The sequence below is a fragment of the Saprolegnia diclina genome (assembly GCF_000281045.1).
Source record: "Saprolegnia diclina VS20 unplaced genomic scaffold supercont1.153, whole genome shotgun sequence".
NCBI lineage: Eukaryota > Oomycota > Saprolegniomycetes > Saprolegniales > Saprolegniaceae > Saprolegnia > Saprolegnia diclina.
In genome coordinates this window covers 54320-72141 of record NW_008246220.1, presented here as the reverse complement: position 1 = coordinate 72141, position 17822 = coordinate 54320, and the positions used below count along the sequence as shown (strand labels likewise).

The 17822-nt window shown below is 60.0% G+C and overlaps 9 protein-coding genes across 9 annotated transcripts; 6 read left to right on the top strand and 3 right to left on the bottom strand.

Annotated features, from left to right (window-relative positions):
• Positions 1 to 18: 18 nt before the first annotated feature.
• SDRG_16805 (hypothetical protein) lies at positions 19 to 664 on the top strand (the record flags this gene model as incomplete). Its single annotated transcript, XM_008623025.1, has 2 exons — positions 19 to 413; positions 460 to 664. The coding sequence occupies exons 1-2, from the start codon at positions 22 to 24 to the stop codon at positions 662 to 664; spliced, it is 597 nt and encodes a 198-aa protein (XP_008621247.1). The 5' UTR covers positions 19 to 21.
• Positions 665 to 3571: 2907 nt separating this feature from the next.
• SDRG_16804 (hypothetical protein) lies at positions 3572 to 5835 on the bottom strand. Its single transcript, XM_008623024.1, has one exon. It carries the CDS (start codon positions 5755 to 5757, stop codon positions 3610 to 3612), a length of 2148 nt encoding a protein of 715 aa, XP_008621246.1. The 5' UTR covers positions 5758 to 5835; the 3' UTR covers positions 3572 to 3609.
• A 1906-nt stretch (positions 5836 to 7741) lies between these two features.
• Positions 7742 to 8846, top strand: SDRG_16803 (hypothetical protein). The gene has a single exon (XM_008623023.1). The coding sequence runs from the start codon at positions 7765 to 7767 to the stop codon at positions 8758 to 8760; it is 996 nt and encodes a 331-aa protein (XP_008621245.1). The 5' UTR covers positions 7742 to 7764; the 3' UTR covers positions 8761 to 8846.
• A 306-nt stretch (positions 8847 to 9152) lies between these two features.
• SDRG_16802 (hypothetical protein) lies at positions 9153 to 10306 on the top strand. Its single transcript, XM_008623022.1, has one exon. It carries the CDS (start codon positions 9245 to 9247, stop codon positions 10247 to 10249), a length of 1005 nt encoding a protein of 334 aa, XP_008621244.1. The 5' UTR covers positions 9153 to 9244; the 3' UTR covers positions 10250 to 10306.
• On the bottom strand, positions 10242 to 11282 carry SDRG_16801 (hypothetical protein). Its single transcript, XM_008623021.1, has one exon. The coding sequence runs from the start codon at positions 11253 to 11255 to the stop codon at positions 10308 to 10310; it is 948 nt and encodes a 315-aa protein (XP_008621243.1). The 5' UTR covers positions 11256 to 11282; the 3' UTR covers positions 10242 to 10307.
• A 96-nt stretch (positions 11283 to 11378) lies between these two features.
• Positions 11379 to 12629, bottom strand: SDRG_16800 (hypothetical protein). Its single transcript, XM_008623020.1, has one exon. It carries the CDS (start codon positions 12617 to 12619, stop codon positions 11453 to 11455), a length of 1167 nt encoding a protein of 388 aa, XP_008621242.1. The 5' UTR covers positions 12620 to 12629; the 3' UTR covers positions 11379 to 11452.
• Positions 12630 to 13589: 960 nt separating this feature from the next.
• On the top strand, positions 13590 to 14805 carry SDRG_16799 (hypothetical protein). Its single transcript, XM_008623019.1, has one exon. It carries the CDS (start codon positions 13598 to 13600, stop codon positions 14771 to 14773), a length of 1176 nt encoding a protein of 391 aa, XP_008621241.1. The 5' UTR covers positions 13590 to 13597; the 3' UTR covers positions 14774 to 14805.
• A 60-nt stretch (positions 14806 to 14865) lies between these two features.
• On the top strand, positions 14866 to 15873 carry SDRG_16798 (TKL protein kinase; the record flags this gene model as incomplete). Its single annotated transcript, XM_008623018.1, has 3 exons — positions 14866 to 14941; positions 14983 to 15152; positions 15195 to 15873. Coding segments are annotated over 3 exons (877 nt in total), but the record flags the coding sequence as incomplete, so codon positions are not given.
• Positions 15874 to 15887: 14 nt separating this feature from the next.
• SDRG_16797 (hypothetical protein) lies at positions 15888 to 17229 on the top strand. The gene has a single exon (XM_008623017.1). It carries the CDS (start codon positions 15917 to 15919, stop codon positions 17165 to 17167), a length of 1251 nt encoding a protein of 416 aa, XP_008621239.1. The 5' UTR covers positions 15888 to 15916; the 3' UTR covers positions 17168 to 17229.
• The last annotated feature ends 593 nt before the right edge of the window (positions 17230 to 17822 follow it).

Here is a 17822-nt window from a genome sequence, read left to right as displayed (position 1 = left end):
AGGTGCTGGTGCAGGTGCTCGATGGCTGCGACGCTGCTCAACACGTTTCGGATACCACCAATCGAGCGAGGTGATCATCGATTCTCGACGACGCAGACCCAAGCTCGCATGCTGCATGAAGACGCTGCGATCTTTGCGTACTTGGCAAGCCAACGTCCTGTACTGCAGGGATTTGCGGCGAAAGAAGGACCTCGGCCAAACGAGTTTCACTATCCTCGACAACGCTGGCCTCCAAAGGATAGCCCCGTTAAATTTACCGGTTGCATCCGGCGTTCATATCAGGTTTTTCTTTCGCTGCGCTACAATTGTACCCGACGCATGGCGGACGGGCAATCTCGTGGACCCACCGGCCGTACCCGAGAGCAGGGCGACGTGCCCCGTCTGCATGGACACGCTCGGAGTGCCCATCAAACGTAAGCGCGACGAAGCGCCGCAAGGAGGTCCCAGTCGCGGACGCAGACTGCTCCGCTGCATCCACCAGTGCTTTATCGGCTGCCTTTCGGGCTGGATCGAGAGCAAGGTCAAGAACCGCGCGGCCCCCATCACGTGCTCCATCACGGATTGCGACCGAGCGACCCGCCCGAGCCACGTCGCGGTTGTCATCTCGCCCGGGCTCGTTGAGCAGTTTAGCCTGCTCGTGACGGTCAAAGTCACGCACGGATGACGAGAGCCTTGACCGTCACGAGCCGGCCTAAGCCCTGAAGGAGCTTGAACGAGATGACGGCCATGGCGTGGCTTGGGCGGATCGCTCGCTCGCAATCCGTGATGCAGCACGTAAGATCGTTGTGCCACATAACACTAAGATCTTTGTTTGAGAATAGCGTCTCGCTTCCACTGTACGCCTCGAGCGTCGATGGGACCTTACTTTCCGTGCTCTCCAGGGCGCCCTCCACCAAGGTACCACGTCTTGGTGACTTCATTTTTAACCGCAACGTAGTCAGCCTCGCGACTTGGGGATGGGCCAAGAGAATAAACAAATAAGATGAAAAGGTTCTTATTTCGTCTTTTCAGAGCCAGCTACAGGCGAATGACGCAGTTGACAGCCTGCTATGACGTCTGTGGAGTGCAAAAAGCATTCATGAGGCCCTCGGTCATGCCAACGGCAAGCCATTGTCGCGGCAAAGCTTTGGGCGTTGGGCGCAGGAATCTGCTCAAGCAGCGCCATGACAGCGATTGCAGGCCACACGCGATCAAAACGCGTCGCGGACAAACACCAACAGAGACGATCAAAAAGCGCGAGAGCTTTGACGACGTGCTGTCGTCATCGCGGAGCAGCAGAAGCGTCGAATGCGCCTCAACGAGACGACTATGAGTGTGTCAGCCGGGCACGCCTGCAGCTTGAGCTCTGCTCCGCGCATGAGCAGCCACCTGGCGGCCGTCTTGGGGAGCGCGGCGGACGGGAACATACATCTATGAGCTAGGTTGATGAAAGCATGGGTTACTTTGCGTCGCTGGAGCTTCACTTGCCACTGCGCGAGCGCGGGCGCGACCGCACAGGTATGTCGAGCGACTGGAGGAGTGGCGCAGCCTGTGGGACGTCCACGGCGAAGACTGGGAGGCTGCTCGCGACCAGAGAGTAGGCAGGAGCGTCGACGGCGCGGCGTCAGCTCGTGGCTGACCTTGGACGCGATCGTGTCGATGACTTGGGAGTTTCGACAGGATGCGCGAGCTGGCGCCGGTCTTTTCACATCGTGCCTGAGCATGTACCGTGTGTACCATCGGCTCAAAAAGTCGTTGATGTCGCGGCGTTAAGGCTGGCAAATGCTGCCGGAAGTGTGGCCGTGTCGAAACGACGGCGTCTGCCGCGACATGGCGGAGCAAAGGCAAAAGCCTCAGTGTCATGAAGGCAGCGCAGCCTACGCGAACACTATAAGTAACCTGTCTTAATCACTTGCTACCTTGAGCACAGATCGGATCGGAGGTGAGTTGGTTAAGAGGTTCGCGGCGGGCGAGAGGTAACTGCCCGCCAGCGGTCTCGGTGCTGGCTGTCGTATGCAAGCAGCAGGACGTCACGCGGGAGACGCTCGAGATGAGCGCCATTGAGCTTGATGTCGCGAGATGGCGCGCGCGCTCTGAACGCGACGCACGCGCGCCTACTACTGCTGCTGCGGCAGCGTCGTCACTGCTCGTTGTCGTGTTGCCCATTTTGAATTTGCCCTTGCTATTGGTGTCCGGATATTATGCGGATGCTTCGAAACGACGCCACGAGCGCGACACGACGAAGGTCGCGGCCATATCGTCCGCACTCCTCGCACCCGCGCTCGACGTTGTCTGCGTTCATCTCAGTAGATCGACTAATACCTCAGAGCGCTTCGCCACCGGACTGGGCGCCGATGGCTGTACACCGGCCTACGCTGTGGTGCGACCCACTATCTGGGAACGACGACTCTGCAGGCCTCTTGCGCGCCTGTATGCACCTGCGCCAAGGTACTAGTGTCAGTGCTCGATGGCTGCGACGCTGCTCAACACGTTACCATCCGTCATTCTTGGTGTAGCATCGATCCTCGACGACGCAGACTCAAACAAATTCGCATGCTGCATGAGGGCGCAGCAATCTTTGCTTAGCTGTTGAGCCAATACCCTGTATTGCAGGGATTCGTGACGCAAGTAGGACCTCAGCCACACAAGTTTCAAGGACCACAGTCGACAGGACGCCCGCTTGCGACCGCCTTGCCGTGCGCGATAGTGCTTTGCGGCCGAGTCTCTGGAGCGCAAATTGCGGAATGAGCAGTGCTTATGGTTGTTATCCTTCTCTCGTAGAAGCACTGTGTTTCGCATTTGTCGCGCTCGCTTCTACACATGCTTTTACACGATTGAACGTTGGCACCAAAGGGACATTTTCCGAGTGCCACGTCATAGGAATCGACATTTTGCGACCTCGGGCATACGAGGACGCATAATTAGTCTGGCAGGACGAAATTGCGGTAAACGTCGCAGTTGCTGGCATACTGGACTGGCCTGCAAGCTGCGCGCGACAGCTGATGACGCAAATGCCGAACGTGACTGGCCGCGGTATCTGGATTATGCCTCGAAGACGTAGACAACTGTCGTGTTTGTGCTCTCGATCGATAATCCATAGCATTGTGGTGGGCGCGGATGTCGTGGCCGCCGCTATCGATCTCCTTGGCAGCGTCGAGGTCGCGGCCACCGCGCTCTCGACGTCCAAGCTCCTTGCGATCCAGCCGTCATACGCTGCCGCACCTACGCAAATGTGAATCGATGATCCACGATGCGAATCTGCGTTAAGACCAAGGGATTGTTTTATATCCCTTGGTTAAGATTGAGAAGAGCGCTCGTCGTCCGCCTCAGCCAATTGCCCGTGACTGCTGCGTGGTCGTCACAAGCGCCTGGACGGCCAAAGTGCCACCTTGTAGCTCGATGCAAGACGTCGCGTAGAGCGATGCCTGCCGCCGCACCATTGAGGCATACATAGAGAAGGGCGTTGACCGCCATGAACTTGGCTTCATCGCCATCATCCTTGTTGCCTCTGGATCGTCATCTTGCAGCCGCCCAAAGCGAGGTGTACTTACTGGCGGTGTCCTTGCTGCCACCTCCGCGGCTCAAAGATACATCGCAGATACCATAAGTACTCCTCGATTTTCTGCTGTATTAAACGAAATAGGATGGGACGCTATACTTGTCCGATGTCGCACAGGATGTCAAAAAGCAACGCATTTCGAGAGGAGTCATCCTAACGCCAATCAACGTTTCTTCTTGCTGTTGACTTGCATCGTGACGCAGCCACTCCTTCATCGCTCGAGAGGTCAAGGTGATACTGACCATGGGCGAATGCTTCAACGCTGCCTCCTTGTGAATCGCTCGGAGCGACTCCAGGAACTTTCCTGGGTCCGCCTCGTCAAAATCAACGACCATGCCCGTCTCGTCATCTTGGTCAACTGAAGTCACAGTATATCGCGGGACATCAACGCGCTCGCGGCTCCGGAACTCCACGTGCCCAGGCCCGCTCACGCCGACGACGCTCGACTTGAAATCGACATGATCAGGCCAGTCGAATGCCTCTTCGTCGGCATGATTGCGGCGCGCCTTCTTTGATACATCGGGCTCTTGTCCTCCCTCAGCGACTGAGGCGCGTCGCTTCTTGCCGTCGTCCTCCTTGCCTGGATTCGACACAGACAGCGCAGCCATGTCGCCCGTGCCCGGTTCTTTTGAAGCGTTTTCGTCGTCGGTGCTGTCGCCGTCGCTGTCACAGGACGACGTCTCGAAACCGGACCCTGCATCGTTGTCTTGATGGGCCAGCGCGGCGGTAGTTGGAGGTGGCACAAGCTCGTCGGAAGACTCCGTGAGATCCACATCGCAACGCGTCTGCTGCGCAGCGAGACGTATAGAGCGCAGCGGTGCGTTCGACGTATCCCGCGCGACAGCCATGGTCGTCTTGTCAACTGGAGTGCTATTCGGGACCTTCGGTGCCGGCCTTCCCGCCTTGCGGTTGAATTTGGTCACGAACTGTCGTTGCTGTAGCTCCTTCTTTGCGTCATGTACACGGATGCCCTTCTCCTTGGCCACCAGCCGTGCAGCCTTCTCGAGCTCGACTCTTGCCCCGACCCACGGCGGCGGCTTGGTGAAGAAGCCATCGATCTCGGCCGCCGTAAAGTCGTCGCGCCATATCTTCTCCAAAAAGGCACGTTCTCTGATCTCGGGCAGCAGCCGCGACTCGTGCAGCCAGAGAACGTGAGCCAAGATGCGCAGCATATCCCGGGTAAAGCTCTCTGGCGACTGCACGTCTCTGGGGCTCTTCACACGCTGCGGCACGACGTCAGCGAAGCCCTTGGAGATGAGAAAGTCGAGTGCGTCCCGCGTCACCTCCACGATGTCTGTGAAGATACGCTGACCGCATTTGGCCCGAAAGCAGAACGGATCGTCCATTTCTCGGAGCATGAAGTCGACGAGGTCCGTGCGGTGCAAGAGAGCCGCCGATTTGGCCACCGTCGAGTTGATAGAGACCCACCCCGTCGCCTGCAGCGCGCTGCACCGTTCGTCGTCGTGCCATGGCATCGTCAACGGAAGGCTCGAGTCGCGCCACCATTTGTCTTGGCGCAGCTTGACGAGCGTCTTGGACATGTGCTCGGCGACAAGCAGCGCGCAGGAGTAGTACGAGCTCTGATCCAGCGTGATATGCTTGTTGCGTTGCTCGGCGACCTGGGCTTGGACGTCGCACGTCGTCGTGACGGAGAGCTCCACGATCGGCAGCAGAAAGTCGTCCGGAGCGTCGTCGCGAATGGGAGGCACCTTGAAGCCGCTGCGCTCGACAAATTCCTGTCGCTGCGTCGTCGTCATCGCTCGGATCGCTGCAAAACGGTGGTTGCCGTCGATGACGTAGTACAACGGCGTGTCGGACGGCGTCGGCGACCGGATGACACAAATGCAACCCATGGACGAGTCGTAGCCGGCACGCAGGTAGGTGTTGAGGATGCGGCGGACATCCGTGTCTTGCGTCTGTCGCCGGCGTCGAATGAGGCCCGGAACGTCTTCTTCGTCGCCGGTGGGTAGTTGGAGGAGAGAGCTGAAGCGCACGTTTCTTCGCGACACCAAGTTCAGCGGGCACTGCGGCTCGTCAGGGTCCACGAAGTAGTCCGCGTGCATCTTCAGCGCCGACCGCACATGCGATTGCAGCGTTCTCAAAACGTGGCGACCAGTGTCCCACTCCTCGTTGCCATGCTCGAGGCTCGGCGGTGACTCGCCATTGGCCGGCGGCATCTGCAGCGTCGCAGGCGGCAAATTGCTCTCGGCCGACGCCATTGACGCAACCTTTGGTGGGCAAGACGCGGCAAATTGAGAAATGCCGTTGAGTCTGGTTGTTTCAATCGAATATTAGCGATGTGGCGATACCGTGCACTCGTGATATGTGATCCGACAAGAAACTTCGATTTTTCCGACCATGATTACCAGTTTAGCTTGTAAAACATATTTCGTATTTTTATTGCTCAATGTATTGCAAAATTTAGCCAGCATTAAATCCTCGAAAAACAATACAGACCGTGTTATAATGTTTTTTTGCTGCAAGGCTGCTTGTACTTCGAAATTCGCCCGAATTGCCTTCGAATCCTGGCCTTTGAGCACTCAACCTTGCCTGAACGACATCTTCCGATCGGCTCCGCCCGCCTCGTTCGTTGTGCTTGTATTGCTGGAGGACCGATTCCAAGAAGTAAACGAGGTTTTGCGCGCAAGGCCATGGGTACATAATAGCTATTATTTACCCTGCGCAAGGCCGAGCGATCTAGAAGTCCGCAATCTAGAAGCACACACGTTACATGCTCCAAGATCCAGGCCTAGAGCAAGCGAGGTCAAGCAATTTCCAAATTGGTAGTGTTAGTCAAATAGGTAGCCTCGCCCACTACTGGCATGGCGGACACAAACACTGTTGCAACCCAAACAGTTCGGTCTTGATTGAGCAATTGGGCGTTTCGCGACACAAGGAACCGAAACAATCTTTTCGGGAGCGGAGCTGTGAAACCACTCTCATCCGGCTCCCGTCCAGCAGCCAACCACTCCCCGTGGCTGGAGCCGTAATGCAAGCAGGTGCCCTGGCACCCCCGCGTATCGAACGAAGAGTTTTTCAGTCGCTCTTGAGGGCATCGCGTGACGGCGTGCAGTGCAATTTGGAGATGAGTGGGACTGGAACCTGGGCATACGTCGACACGATGCTGAGCTCCTTCTTGAGCTGCTCGAGTCTCCTCGCCGCAGACATCTCGTCGTCGTCGTTTTGCTTTCGTTGTCCGTATTGACGAGGTTGTCCTGAAGCGGCCGGATCGACTCGGTGGTCGGATCGATCTCGGCCGTCGTAGTCGTAGTCGGCTACTGGCTATGAGTTGATCGAGAGCCACAGCAAGTTGCGGAGGGCCGAGACCGCTTCTGTGAGCTGCGCTGCAAAGCGGCGATCACATGACGCTTGGACCATAGCCGGTGTTGGGACCTCGTGGCAGTCGCCCATTGGGCCAAGCTCTTGCCGTCCGCTGATTGGACGCCAGACTGGCCAATAGGCGCTGCTCCAATGTATTGGTCCAGCAGTAGCTTGTAAAAGCTCATCGAATTCGGACTTTGTTTTGCCTTTGAAGAGTGGTGCATCCTCCTCAAGCGCAGAAGCTCGTGTCGGTGGTCTTCCAACCCCGACGGCACAACAGCCGGGGTTGCGTACGCTTGGACCGGCAAAACGCCGCAAGAGGTGGTGGCGGAGATGGCATCTACACAGACGGTGGTGGCGAAGAGCCAGGAGCGAGCGATGGCGCCCTGGCTTGGAGCCTCTAAGAAGGCACTACGAACTTAGTGTGCTCAGTGCGGCTAAGATGGCACTACGATCTTAATTTGAATTTTCGATCGCGTCTCAGTACCGCCTCGGACGTCAACGCAACCTCGCTTTTCGTGCTCTCCACAGCATCCTCTACTACTGTGCAAAGTCTTGGTCATTTCATTTTCGAACGCAATGTGGTCGACCGCGCGACCTGGCGAGGCGGTGCCTTGAGTGCTCCACGAAAAAAGAAAAATGGAAAGGAGCTTCGTACATTTTGAAGAACGACGTGAGCCACACGAGTTTGACTAGTCAACGGGGCGACCGAGTGCCACGTCCTTGCGGTCCAGATATTCGACCAAGGACTCAGCGACTAAGCTCATTGACCGCCAACACTTGGAGGCTAAGAAACCTCGAGATCTTAGCACTGAATTTCAGCCAATCAGAAGCACCGAATCACTGAGACAGACCAAAGTGCACTTTCGACGCAGCCAAAGACGAATTCACCCAAGTCGTCGAGGATGCTCCGCGTGCTCCGGACGAAGGACCTCGTGCATACGATCGCGATCTTCCAGGACGGTCTGCATCCAGACGTGTTACCGCCGACCCGCCTGCTTCGCCGTGTCCGCCTGCGCAGAGGCAGCTACGAGCGCCAGTTCGCCGCCGTCCACGACTGCCTCGAGCCGTGGCTCGCCCGCCATGGTACCTCAAGCCTCGGCCTCTTCCCCGCATCGCTGCATCGCCATCTCTTCTACTATGCAGTCGTCTACGGTAACCTCGACGTACTCGTCTTCCTCGACGCGGCCGCGCCCGTGCGTCTCAGCGCGGCCGACTGGGCCTTAGTCGTCGATGTCGGGCTATTGGATGTCCTCGGCTTCTTCCTCGATCGTCACTACGACGGCGGCGACGAGCACTTGATGGCCCACGCGATTGAGACGGGTGCGCTCGCCGCTGTCCAATGCATCTTTGCCCACGGGATCCTGCCCGCCAAGGACGCACTCAACGAGGCGTGTACGAACGGTCACGCCGACGTCGTTCGTTTTCTGCACGGGCACGGGCTCGGCGCGTGGGACCCCAACACGCTCATGTTTGTGCTCGTTCACGGGCATTTGGAAGTACTCCGGTTTCTCCTGGACGCAGGTCTTGGCGACTTTGACGCATCGGCGGCCTTTGGCTTCCATGTCTCGCACCTCGAAATGGCGGCCAAGTGCGGCCACCTCGACGTTGTGCAATACCTCGCAGCGCGCGACCGCCGCCACGTACCGCAGGCCTTTCTCGAGGCGGCGCGCAGCGGCCACGCCGCGATCGTGCAGTTTCTCAACGACGGCGAGAGCGTTGACGTGCCTGCTGCTGCGAAAGAAGCTGTCGTCCACGGCCACAGCGACGTTGTCGCGTTCCTCGTGCAAGCGCATGGTGCGGCCTTGGACCTCCACGCGCTCGCGACCCTCGCTGCCTCTCGGAAGCGCCGCGCTGTGCACGCGCTCCTGCTGCAGCACGCACCCGAGGCCACACTGTAGCCCTTGTATTCCTAGTATTTGTGCTCTTATATATGACGTGTACCCGTCCAGCCAAGTGGTCCACGTGTGGTACATGTACTGTACTCGCCTTCGGTCCTTGACGACCGCAGAACACCAGCGCGTGTCGCGAGGGTTCCAAGGGCGTGCCCTTGCAACCGGAGACTCTTTTATATCAAGTTCGGAGCGCGGCGACATGACATCGGTGGGCGTGATGGCGCTGGCGTCACCCACTACTCCGTACAGTGTACGAGTACTGTACCAAGGGGACAGCGCCAGTCGCTGGGCGTAGCGCGAAGGCGACCATGCGCGCATGCTGGAGGAAGGTGCTGCAAGTGGCCGAGGGGCGAGCTGCCAAGCACGCAGAGCGTATGGCGTCCGTCGCGCAAGAGCCAGCGGCAGACAGTGCAACTGGCGAAAATCGAACCGCGTTTCTCGCCTCGTTACACCCACTGTGGGCGGCGGTGCCCAATCGCAGCAGTTTGTGATGGCCGACTACGTGCTGCGGACGCCGGAGCTCGTGCGCAAGGTCGCGTCGTACCAGGTCGGCTGGCCCTTTGAGCTCGTGCCCCTCGCCGTCTTCCTCGACCACGCGCTGCCCACTGAGGTCTACGGGCCCATGGCCGGCGTCGCGCCCGAGGACGACCGCCGCCGCCGCGCGTTCGCGCCGATCCACGCGCTCTTCCCTGCGTGGTTTGAGCGCTACGGCGTCGACGGCCTCGCGCGTCTCCTCTTGCATCGCGCCAGCTACCGCGACCACCTCGTCTTCTACGCCGTCCTCTACGGCAACGTGGCGCTGCTCGAATTCCTCAGCACTAACGTCCGCCTCGACGTCCGGTCGCCGCACTGGTGCTACGCCGCGTACTTTGACCACCTGGACGTGCTCGAGTTCTTGATGGCGCACGGCTACGAGGGCTACTCGACGCGCGTCTTCTCGGTCGCCGTTGCGGCCGGCCACCTCGGCATCGTCCGCTACCTCCACGAGCTCGGGTCGCTCGCCGACTCGGACGCAATGCGCCTCGCGTGCGAGCACAACCATTTGGACATTGCCGAGTACTTGCACTACCACCTTGACCTCTCGTGGGACCGGCCGTGCGTCGTCGTGTACGACAACGAGTCGGACGGGCGCTGCGCGATCCGCGATTTCCTCATCGAGCACGGCTACGTCTTTGAGACCGTGCAGTGCCCGCGCCGCGGCGTCCTCGACCGGTGGCGGCTCCGGAAGCGGTCAAGCCGCGACTTGCGCCTTCTCCGGGTCGTCGAGAGCACGGACGACAACCTTATCCAGCGCGCCGTCAACCTCGCGGCTGCCCACGGGCTCTCGCACATCGTCACGTACTTCTGTCGCCACCGCGTCGCGACCTTCCAGACCACGCAAGCGCTCGACGTCGCCAAGGACTGCCAAGAGCGGGTCCTCGTCCCGATCCTCAAAGACCAAGTCAAGAAGGAGACGCCGCGACGCCGCCGCCATCCGTGGTGCTTCATCCAGTGAGAGTACACTCGAATAATAACTTAATAACTACATGCGCTATTATCTACTATAGACCAACTCACATGTCGTTGCAAAAGAGGTTGATGTGGTGGTGCACCAGCGCATGCAGCATGGACCACAGGACGCCCACGTCTGGTCGCACCTCGCGGAGCGCGCGCACAATCCTAATGTCGCCGCGGTCGACCGCCGCATGAAGCGCAGCCTGGACGTGCCGATGATTGCTACGCGCAGCGAGAGAGCGGATGAGGTCCGTGTGGCGGTAGTGGGCCGCCCACTCAATAGCGTTGTCAGACCAGAGGCCACACGTCTCGACGAGGTACTCGATCACGGGCAGATGCCCGTAGCGCGCCGCCGCGTTGATGGCGGTGCGCGTTGCGCCTTCGTAGCCGTGGTCGTGAAAGTAGCGCAGCACAGACACATGGCCCGCCGCGGCGGTGGCCTCGGCCACCATCTTGCCCCAGAGGTGCATCTGGACGCAGCCAGCGTCGTTCTGGTGCAGGTACTCGATGACGTCGAGGTGGCCGCCAACGCACGCCAGCTCAATCGACCGCATGCTCAGGCGAGCGCGCACCAGCGACGGGTCGTTCGTGCGTTGCGACCGCCCGCGCCGATCTCTCGACGGGTCCAAGGCAATGCGAAGGTACTCGAGTTGCGCGTCTTCGTGGGCCGTATCGTCCAGAGGCGTCAAGAAAGGCGCGCCTGAAGCATCGCGATGCCGAAGTATGGCGACGTTGCCAAAGACAATTGCATAGTACATCATGGCGTCGCTGGCCTTGGGTGTCGCCGCGAGCCGTCGCCAGTCGCCGTCTATGCGGACAAACGCGTCGTGGAAGGATGCGTAGGCCGCCCGGAGGTCGCGAGCGTAGGTAAGCAGGCTCAGCGCCGCTGGCCGCGGCAAGCGGACGCTGTATAGGAGGCGGAGCAGTGGTCGCACGTCGCCGTAGGCGCCGCTCTGATAGGCCACGATGGCGCGGACGAGGTCCGCGCAGCGCAGGACGCACGCCATTGCAGTTGGATCGGTCAGAAATGCCAGCATCTGATTGGGTAAAATGATTCTTGGAAAATGTTCCAGGAAGGGGTTCGGGTAGGACTAGGGCAGGGCCCCTCTGTAGCAGCAAGAAGAATGACGTCGTCCCTCTATCGTCTATATAGTGCTAATTGAACATATACTAGATCGGCCAAACACTCATAACACCTTTCTTGTCATTGGACGCGGCAGTCGTCAGTCCGTTGCGTCTTGAGGTACCGCAGAACCTCTTGTTGCTTGGCTCGCTTAGCCACTTTGATGGCTGCTGCCGTGCTCAAGTCGGACGCCGCACCTGAGTACAAGTACCGAACGACAGGCTCGTGTCCGTTGGCGACGGCGGCGAGAAGCGCTTGCTGTCGGTGGCTCACAAGGCCAAACTCGTGTAATAGCCGCACAGCATCCAGGCGTCCGAGCGTCGCCGCGTGCTCCAGCGCTTGGGCAGGCACGCTTTCGCATTGGCGCGCGAGGACAAAGCGCAGGACGCCCACTTGGTCGTATGTGATGGCGGGCACCGCTGCCAGCGCAATGTCACATAAGGCGTCATGTAGTGCGGCGAGGACGTCGACGCGGCCAAATTTCGCCGCAGCAACCAGCGCAGCATCCAGGACACTGCCATCGTCTCTTGTGTGGCGGAGGAGGAACACAAGCAGCTCGACATGGCCGTTGCCAGCGGCAGCCGCGGCGGCGTCAGCGCCAAAGCCTGCGTACGCGTGCTCGCACAGGTATCGCGCGACGTCAAGGTGCCCTTTCCAACAGATCGCTACGGCGCTCGAGGGTTCCCATGCGCGCCCCGTGATCCGGTGCTCGAGCAAGTGCTGGGCGAGCGGAAGGTGCCCCAGGACGCAGGCGACGCCAAGTGCGTTCCTGCACACGTCGAGTCGAAGCGGCCGGAACCCGTCGCGCATCGATCGGAGCATGGCGTACGGGACCTCGGACGACGCAGTTGAGGACGCGAGCGACTGGAGGCGCGCGGGCGACAAGAAAATGCGCGCCGTCTTGGCGAGGTGCTGCATGATGTCGACGCGGCCGTACGCGAGCGCAAAGTAGAGGAGCTCGTGGCGGAGGTGCTTGACGTGGCAGACGTGGGCGAACGGCGCCTGGCCGCGGCGAGCGAGCCATGGCAGAAAGGTGCGGTGGACGCTGGCAAAGGCGGTCGCGAGGGTCTCGGCAATAGCAACGAGGCTCGCGTCCGAGTCGAACGGGATATCGACGACGTCGAGCTCGTGCAGGAGATCGAGCGTGTCGCCGTGGAGCCCGCGCTGGAAGCTCGCGATAGCAGAAACGAGCTCGGCGGTGCCAAGGACGCACAGTGCCATCGCGGCGTTGTTCCGATTCCACGTCATTACCCATGTCAAACTAATTTCGGCACATGCCACATGAACGTACCATACAAATAGCGTTGACATTGGCTGCCGCATCCATTCGATGCAATCATAGAGATAGATGTAATGCGCATGCTTTCGTGTGACCACAAAGTGGTGCGTGTGCTCCTGCATCTGGGGTGCCATATTTTGTAAGCTGCTGGCCCTGGCTTTAAATATGGCATTCATGCCGATTCTGAATACCTGTATAATGCCACGAGTCTGAACCCTCCAGCTGTGTCCCACGCAGCACAACTTCAAGCTACGGTGGTGGGGTATAGCCATTGGGGTATCGCTTTACATGACTGCCAACGCCACGCTTTCTCCAGTCGCGGCGCATCGGCGTTGCATATTTCTCACGAAAAGTCTGTCGCATCACCCGCCGAGCAGTATCTAGCGATGGCCGAAGAAGAGGCGACCGAGAGAGGCTCATGCCCGTTGGCTTTGGCGTTCTGCTGGCATCGTTCTCGCGGCAAGACAAAAAGCCAAATATATTCAAATAAATGCGAGGTTGCAGCTATTCGCTGCGCTTCGGCGCGACCTGCAAAGGTCGTAACCTCGAAAATGCAATGACAATCAACGACGACCACGTGACGAGCCTCGTCGCCTCGTCAATTGATGCCTGTCACACGCCACTCCAGCGCCAGGTTTTGAGCGGAGGATATCGTACACTCCATCGTAATGTGAACGAGGGGACGCGCAGGAGCTTTCCGTGGTTTTAGCATCCCATGGAACACGCGTGAAAAGCGTGTCCACGTTTACATGGGCAGAGTCCAACTTGAAAATATTCGACCAACGAAATAAGATTGTTGGTCACCTAGATATGACCCATGGGCTGAGTTGTCCACTAGACGTGCCAGAGTGTTTGTGTGGGTCACATGTCCGGTGCCTCCAACGCACAAGACGCATGCTGAGGTTGTCGGTGAGGTGGCTCATATTCCATTTCACCTCCTTCCCACCATGACTTCGACGACTGCCTCGTGGCCCTCCAAAGTCTACAACGCCTCGTCATCGAGCCTCTCGGGTCTCAAGCTCCGGCACTCGGCCTTCATCCACGCCACGAGCGCCACCAAGGCGTCGGTTGTCGTGCGCTCGATATCCGACGGCTTTCTCAGCGCATTTGCCATTGAAGAAGAAGACGGCGCGCTCAGCGTCAACGGGCCCGCGTGGTACGCCAATCCGTTCCAAGTTAGTTCCACCAAGTACATTATCGACGTGTACGTGCCGTTGCAGTCGCTTGCCGCCGTCACGTTGACGGGCTACGGCGACGCCGTCCTGGACCCGTTCACGGTCGTCAACAGCACCGACGCTGCACTCTCGCTCGTTGTTTCGGGTTCGGGCCGGCTCTTTCTCTCGGCGCCGTCCATCGCGCTCCGAGACCTGAAGCTCAAGGTTCCAGGCTCTGGCTCGGTCCAGTTGCACGTCCTCGACACCACGGTGGCGTCACGAGCTGAGCTCTCGATCTCGGGCTCGGGTGATGTGGCGCTGCTCGGGAACACCCTCCGCATGGACACCATCAAGTCGTCCGTGAGCGGCTCGGGCAAGGCGTACGTCGGCGCGTCGTCCTTCGTGAACGCGACGACCGTCTCCACGTCCATCTCGGGCTCGGGCGATATCAACTTTTACACCGCCGGAGTCTGCGCCACCCAAGACATTTCGATCTCGGGCTCTGGCCAAGTGAACGCCGGGGCGCTGGCGTGCGATGCCAGCTCCGTGAGTATCTCGGGCAGTGGCAAGGTCTACGCGCGCGCCCTCAAGTCCTTGAAAGCCTCCACGTCTGGGTCGGGTGACATTTACGCTGTCGCACCGCTGCCTGCGTCGGTCACGGGCTCTCTCTCGACGGTGACGACGGCGCCCGTTTCAACCTTTGAGCTTCGGAGCCTCCCGGCGTACGAGCCGTCCAGTGATTTTCAGTTTGGCTTGTTCTGGAGCGTCCTCATCCTGCTTGTAATCACGACGCTCACGACCTTTTGGATCCGCAAGTGCTGCAAAGCAGGCTGTTGCTGCTGCTGCCGCCGCCGCCCGCCACCGACGACGCCAGCCACGAGCCTCCCGATCGTCATCGTCGAAGATCCCGCGAACGCGTACTACAACACGACGACGCCGGTGCAAGCCCACGCCGCCAAGCACGTGTAATAACACTGCTGCAATCTATATCTCTTCTTCAAGTTGGATCTTTGTACCCGTCTCGACGACCGAGTCGCGTGGCTTTGCAAACGCAGATAGAACATGAAGACGCCTTCAATTTTCCCTTCTGCGATGGACGTCGTCTTCTTTGGCGACGACGCGAGCTCGGACGACGAGGTGCGCCGCAACCATCTCGGATATTGTCTCACGCGTCCTAGTCGACGCTGGCCGCCGAAGCCGACCTTGTTGTGACCACCACCATCATCGCCTCGGACGCATGTTTTGTGCAGTACAAGGGCGTCTACTGCAACCGTGACGTCGCCGTGCAGTTGGCGTACACTGCGCCGCAAGTCGACGCGCTTCGGAACGAGCTTTACATTCGATCACGGTACGCTGTTCCATGATATGGAGGCTGTATTTAAGGCGCTAGGTTCTCGTCGCCACACTTCGTCGAGTTGCTCGACGTGCGCCACAACGACTCGCCGCGACCTGTTGCCATCTTTGAGTACATGGATCGAGGCTCCGTTCGCGACTACCTGGAGGTACCTGCCAACAAGCTCACAGCGCGCTTCACGCTGGCCGTTGCGAACGCTGTGGCCCGCGCGCTGCTGGACCTGCACAGTCATGAGATCCTCCACGGCGACATCAAGGCTGCAAATGTCCTCCTCGCTTCGGATGGGGCCATTAAGATTGGCTATTTGGGCCTCGCACAGGTTGTGGACGAGGCGACGCCGAGGGCGCTCGGCACCGGGACGCTGTGTTGGATGGCGCCCGAGGTCTTCGAAGACACAAGCTACAGCTTCCCTGCCGACATCTACTCGTACGGCATGTTTCTAACTGAGCTCGACACGCGCCACAAGCCGTATGCAGACATGCGTCTCCATGTGTGGGACGTCGTCGCGGGCGTACGTAGCGGAGCGCTTCGCCCGATGCTTCAGCCAGACTGCCGGCCGTGGCTGCGCGACCTGGCGACCGCCTGCCTGGCTTCGGACCCACAAGCGCGACCAACGGCCAAGGACGTTGTAGCTATCCTGCAGGAGCTTGCGCTGGAGGCTCCGTAAGCGCTCGAATAAAGCTGTCATGGTCAGATTCTGGCCTTTCTACATGCATTCTTCAGTTTGCAGCAAGAATGATGATCTCACAACCCGACCGATGCAAGAACGCAGCGTTGCAGCAGAGGTCGTTCGCCTCCGCGAGCTCGTCGCGGCCATCGTCCAGTTCCAGCCAGGTCTCTCGCTCGACGCCAAGCGCATCCGCGATGTCCTCGTCCTTGAGAGCGCCGACGATCGGCTGCCAAGCGTCTTTGCGCCGTGGTGGGCGACGCATGGCCCCGGCGACCTTGCGCCGCTCTTCCGCTGCCATGAGCACGCGCCGGGGCGCCTCCGCCGCTACGCCATCGCACACAGGGACAATCGGCTTCTCGATGCAATGCACGAGGCCAGCGTCCTCGACGCCTCGTTCGGCGACTGGAAGCTGGCGGCGCAGAACGGCAACGTGGCCGCGCTTGCCTTCTTTGTCGACCACGGCTACCCACTCTATCTCGACTATACGATGGGACACGCTCTCTCGACGAGCCATGTGAACATTGTAGCGTTCCTCGTTGACCACGGTGCAGTGCTTCGATCGCCCTCGCTCAGCGTCGCGTGTCGGGGTAGGTCGCTCGCGATGGTAGAGTACGTGCACCGGCAAGGTCTCTGGCACCCCGTTGACGTCAGCAGCTTGGCCGTGCAAGGCGCCTTGGATATCATTCAGTACCTCCACGAGCACGACAACCAAGGCTTCAACGCCGCGACGATGGACGCCGCCGCCGCCGCCGGGCAGCTGTCCATTGTCCGCTTTTTGCACGAGCACCGGTCTGACGGCTGCTCGGCCGCCGCGCTCACGAGCGCCGCCGCGTGCGGTCATCTCGACGTCGTCCGCTTTCTGAAAGAGAACCGATCGGAGGGTGACGTAGCGCGCGCTGTTGCCGCCGCCGCCGGCCGCGAGCAGTGGCCGGTTGTCATGTACCTACTCGATTTAGACGCTGCAACAACAGACACGCGCGCGCTCGCAGCAACGTGGTACCTGCGCTTGAACGGCTTTCGCAGCTGGTCCGAGAAGGCGCTCGTGCACGCGGTGCGCCACATGCGCCTCGACCTCGTGGACTTTGTGCATACGACGAGCGCAAGTGCGTCGTTCTCGCCGCTGCTTATGGACACGGCGGCGCGGTTCGGGTGCTTCGACCTGTTTGTGTATCTCCACCGCTTTCGAGCCGAGGGCTGCACCGAGGACGCCCGAGTCTACGCCCGATCCCTCGGCCACACCGACATCCTCGCGTACATGGACCTGCACGGCCTTGGTGCCACCCAAGACGTCGACGCCGCCATGCGCGACGCAAGAACGCATGGGACCGAGCAGACCTGATCCGAAGCGCTAGTCCGTGGTTCTGCCACGTAACATAAACCACGTTCTCTTCTTGGGGTCGCAGGAGGAGGGCTGTTTGCGCGCACGATGCGCCTGCTGCGTGCTCGACGCCCTCGCGCCGTATGCTGCGTGCATCATCAATGAAAGGCTGTCATGTCGAGGGTTCGATTCTCACGCTGCGCCACTCGCACTGGGTATCCTTGGACGAGCTGCGACATGTCAAGCCTGACAGGGCTGGTCGATCGTGCAGATGCGGCCAATCGTAAGTGCGTGTTTGTTCGCAGATCCCATCTTGCGTCGTCATGGCCCTGCGTGTCCTCCGCCTGCCCGAGCTCGTGCGCGCGATCGCCGATTTTCAGGAAGGCGTCCCGCTCGACGTCAAGCTCCTCCGCGCGCTCGTCAAGAGCGACGGCGACACTCGCAACATCAAGGCTGCCCTTGCGCCGTTCCACGCGGTCTTTGCGCCGTGGCTTGCCCAGCACACGCGCGCGACGGACCTCGCGCCGCTTCTGCAGAGCGATCCCAGCACTCGCTCCCGGCTCACGCAGTATGCGATCGCATACTCGAACGTGCGGCTGCTCGAAAGCCTCTGCGACCTCGATATTGGCGGCGACGACTGGATCCTCGCGGCGCGCCTCGGCAACGTCGGGGTTTT

What these genes read in the sequence shown, in the direction of transcription:
- SDRG_16804 (XM_008623024.1), bottom strand. Translation starts at nt 5,757, where the DNA reads ATGGCGTCGGCCGAGAGCAATTTGCCGCCTGCGACGCTGCAGATGCCG.
- SDRG_16803 (XM_008623023.1), top strand. Translation starts at nt 7,765, where the DNA reads ATGCTCCGCGTGCTCCGGACGAAGGACCTCGTGCATACGATCGCGATC.
- SDRG_16802 (XM_008623022.1), top strand. Translation starts at nt 9,245, where the DNA reads ATGGCCGACTACGTGCTGCGGACGCCGGAGCTCGTGCGCAAGGTCGCG.
- SDRG_16801 (XM_008623021.1), bottom strand. Translation starts at nt 11,255, where the DNA reads ATGGCGTGCGTCCTGCGCTGCGCGGACCTCGTCCGCGCCATCGTGGCC.
- SDRG_16800 (XM_008623020.1), bottom strand. Translation starts at nt 12,619, where the DNA reads ATGACGTGGAATCGGAACAACGCCGCGATGGCACTGTGCGTCCTTGGC.
- SDRG_16799 (XM_008623019.1), top strand. Translation starts at nt 13,598, where the DNA reads ATGACTTCGACGACTGCCTCGTGGCCCTCCAAAGTCTACAACGCCTCG.
- SDRG_16797 (XM_008623017.1), top strand. Translation starts at nt 15,917, where the DNA reads ATGCAAGAACGCAGCGTTGCAGCAGAGGTCGTTCGCCTCCGCGAGCTC.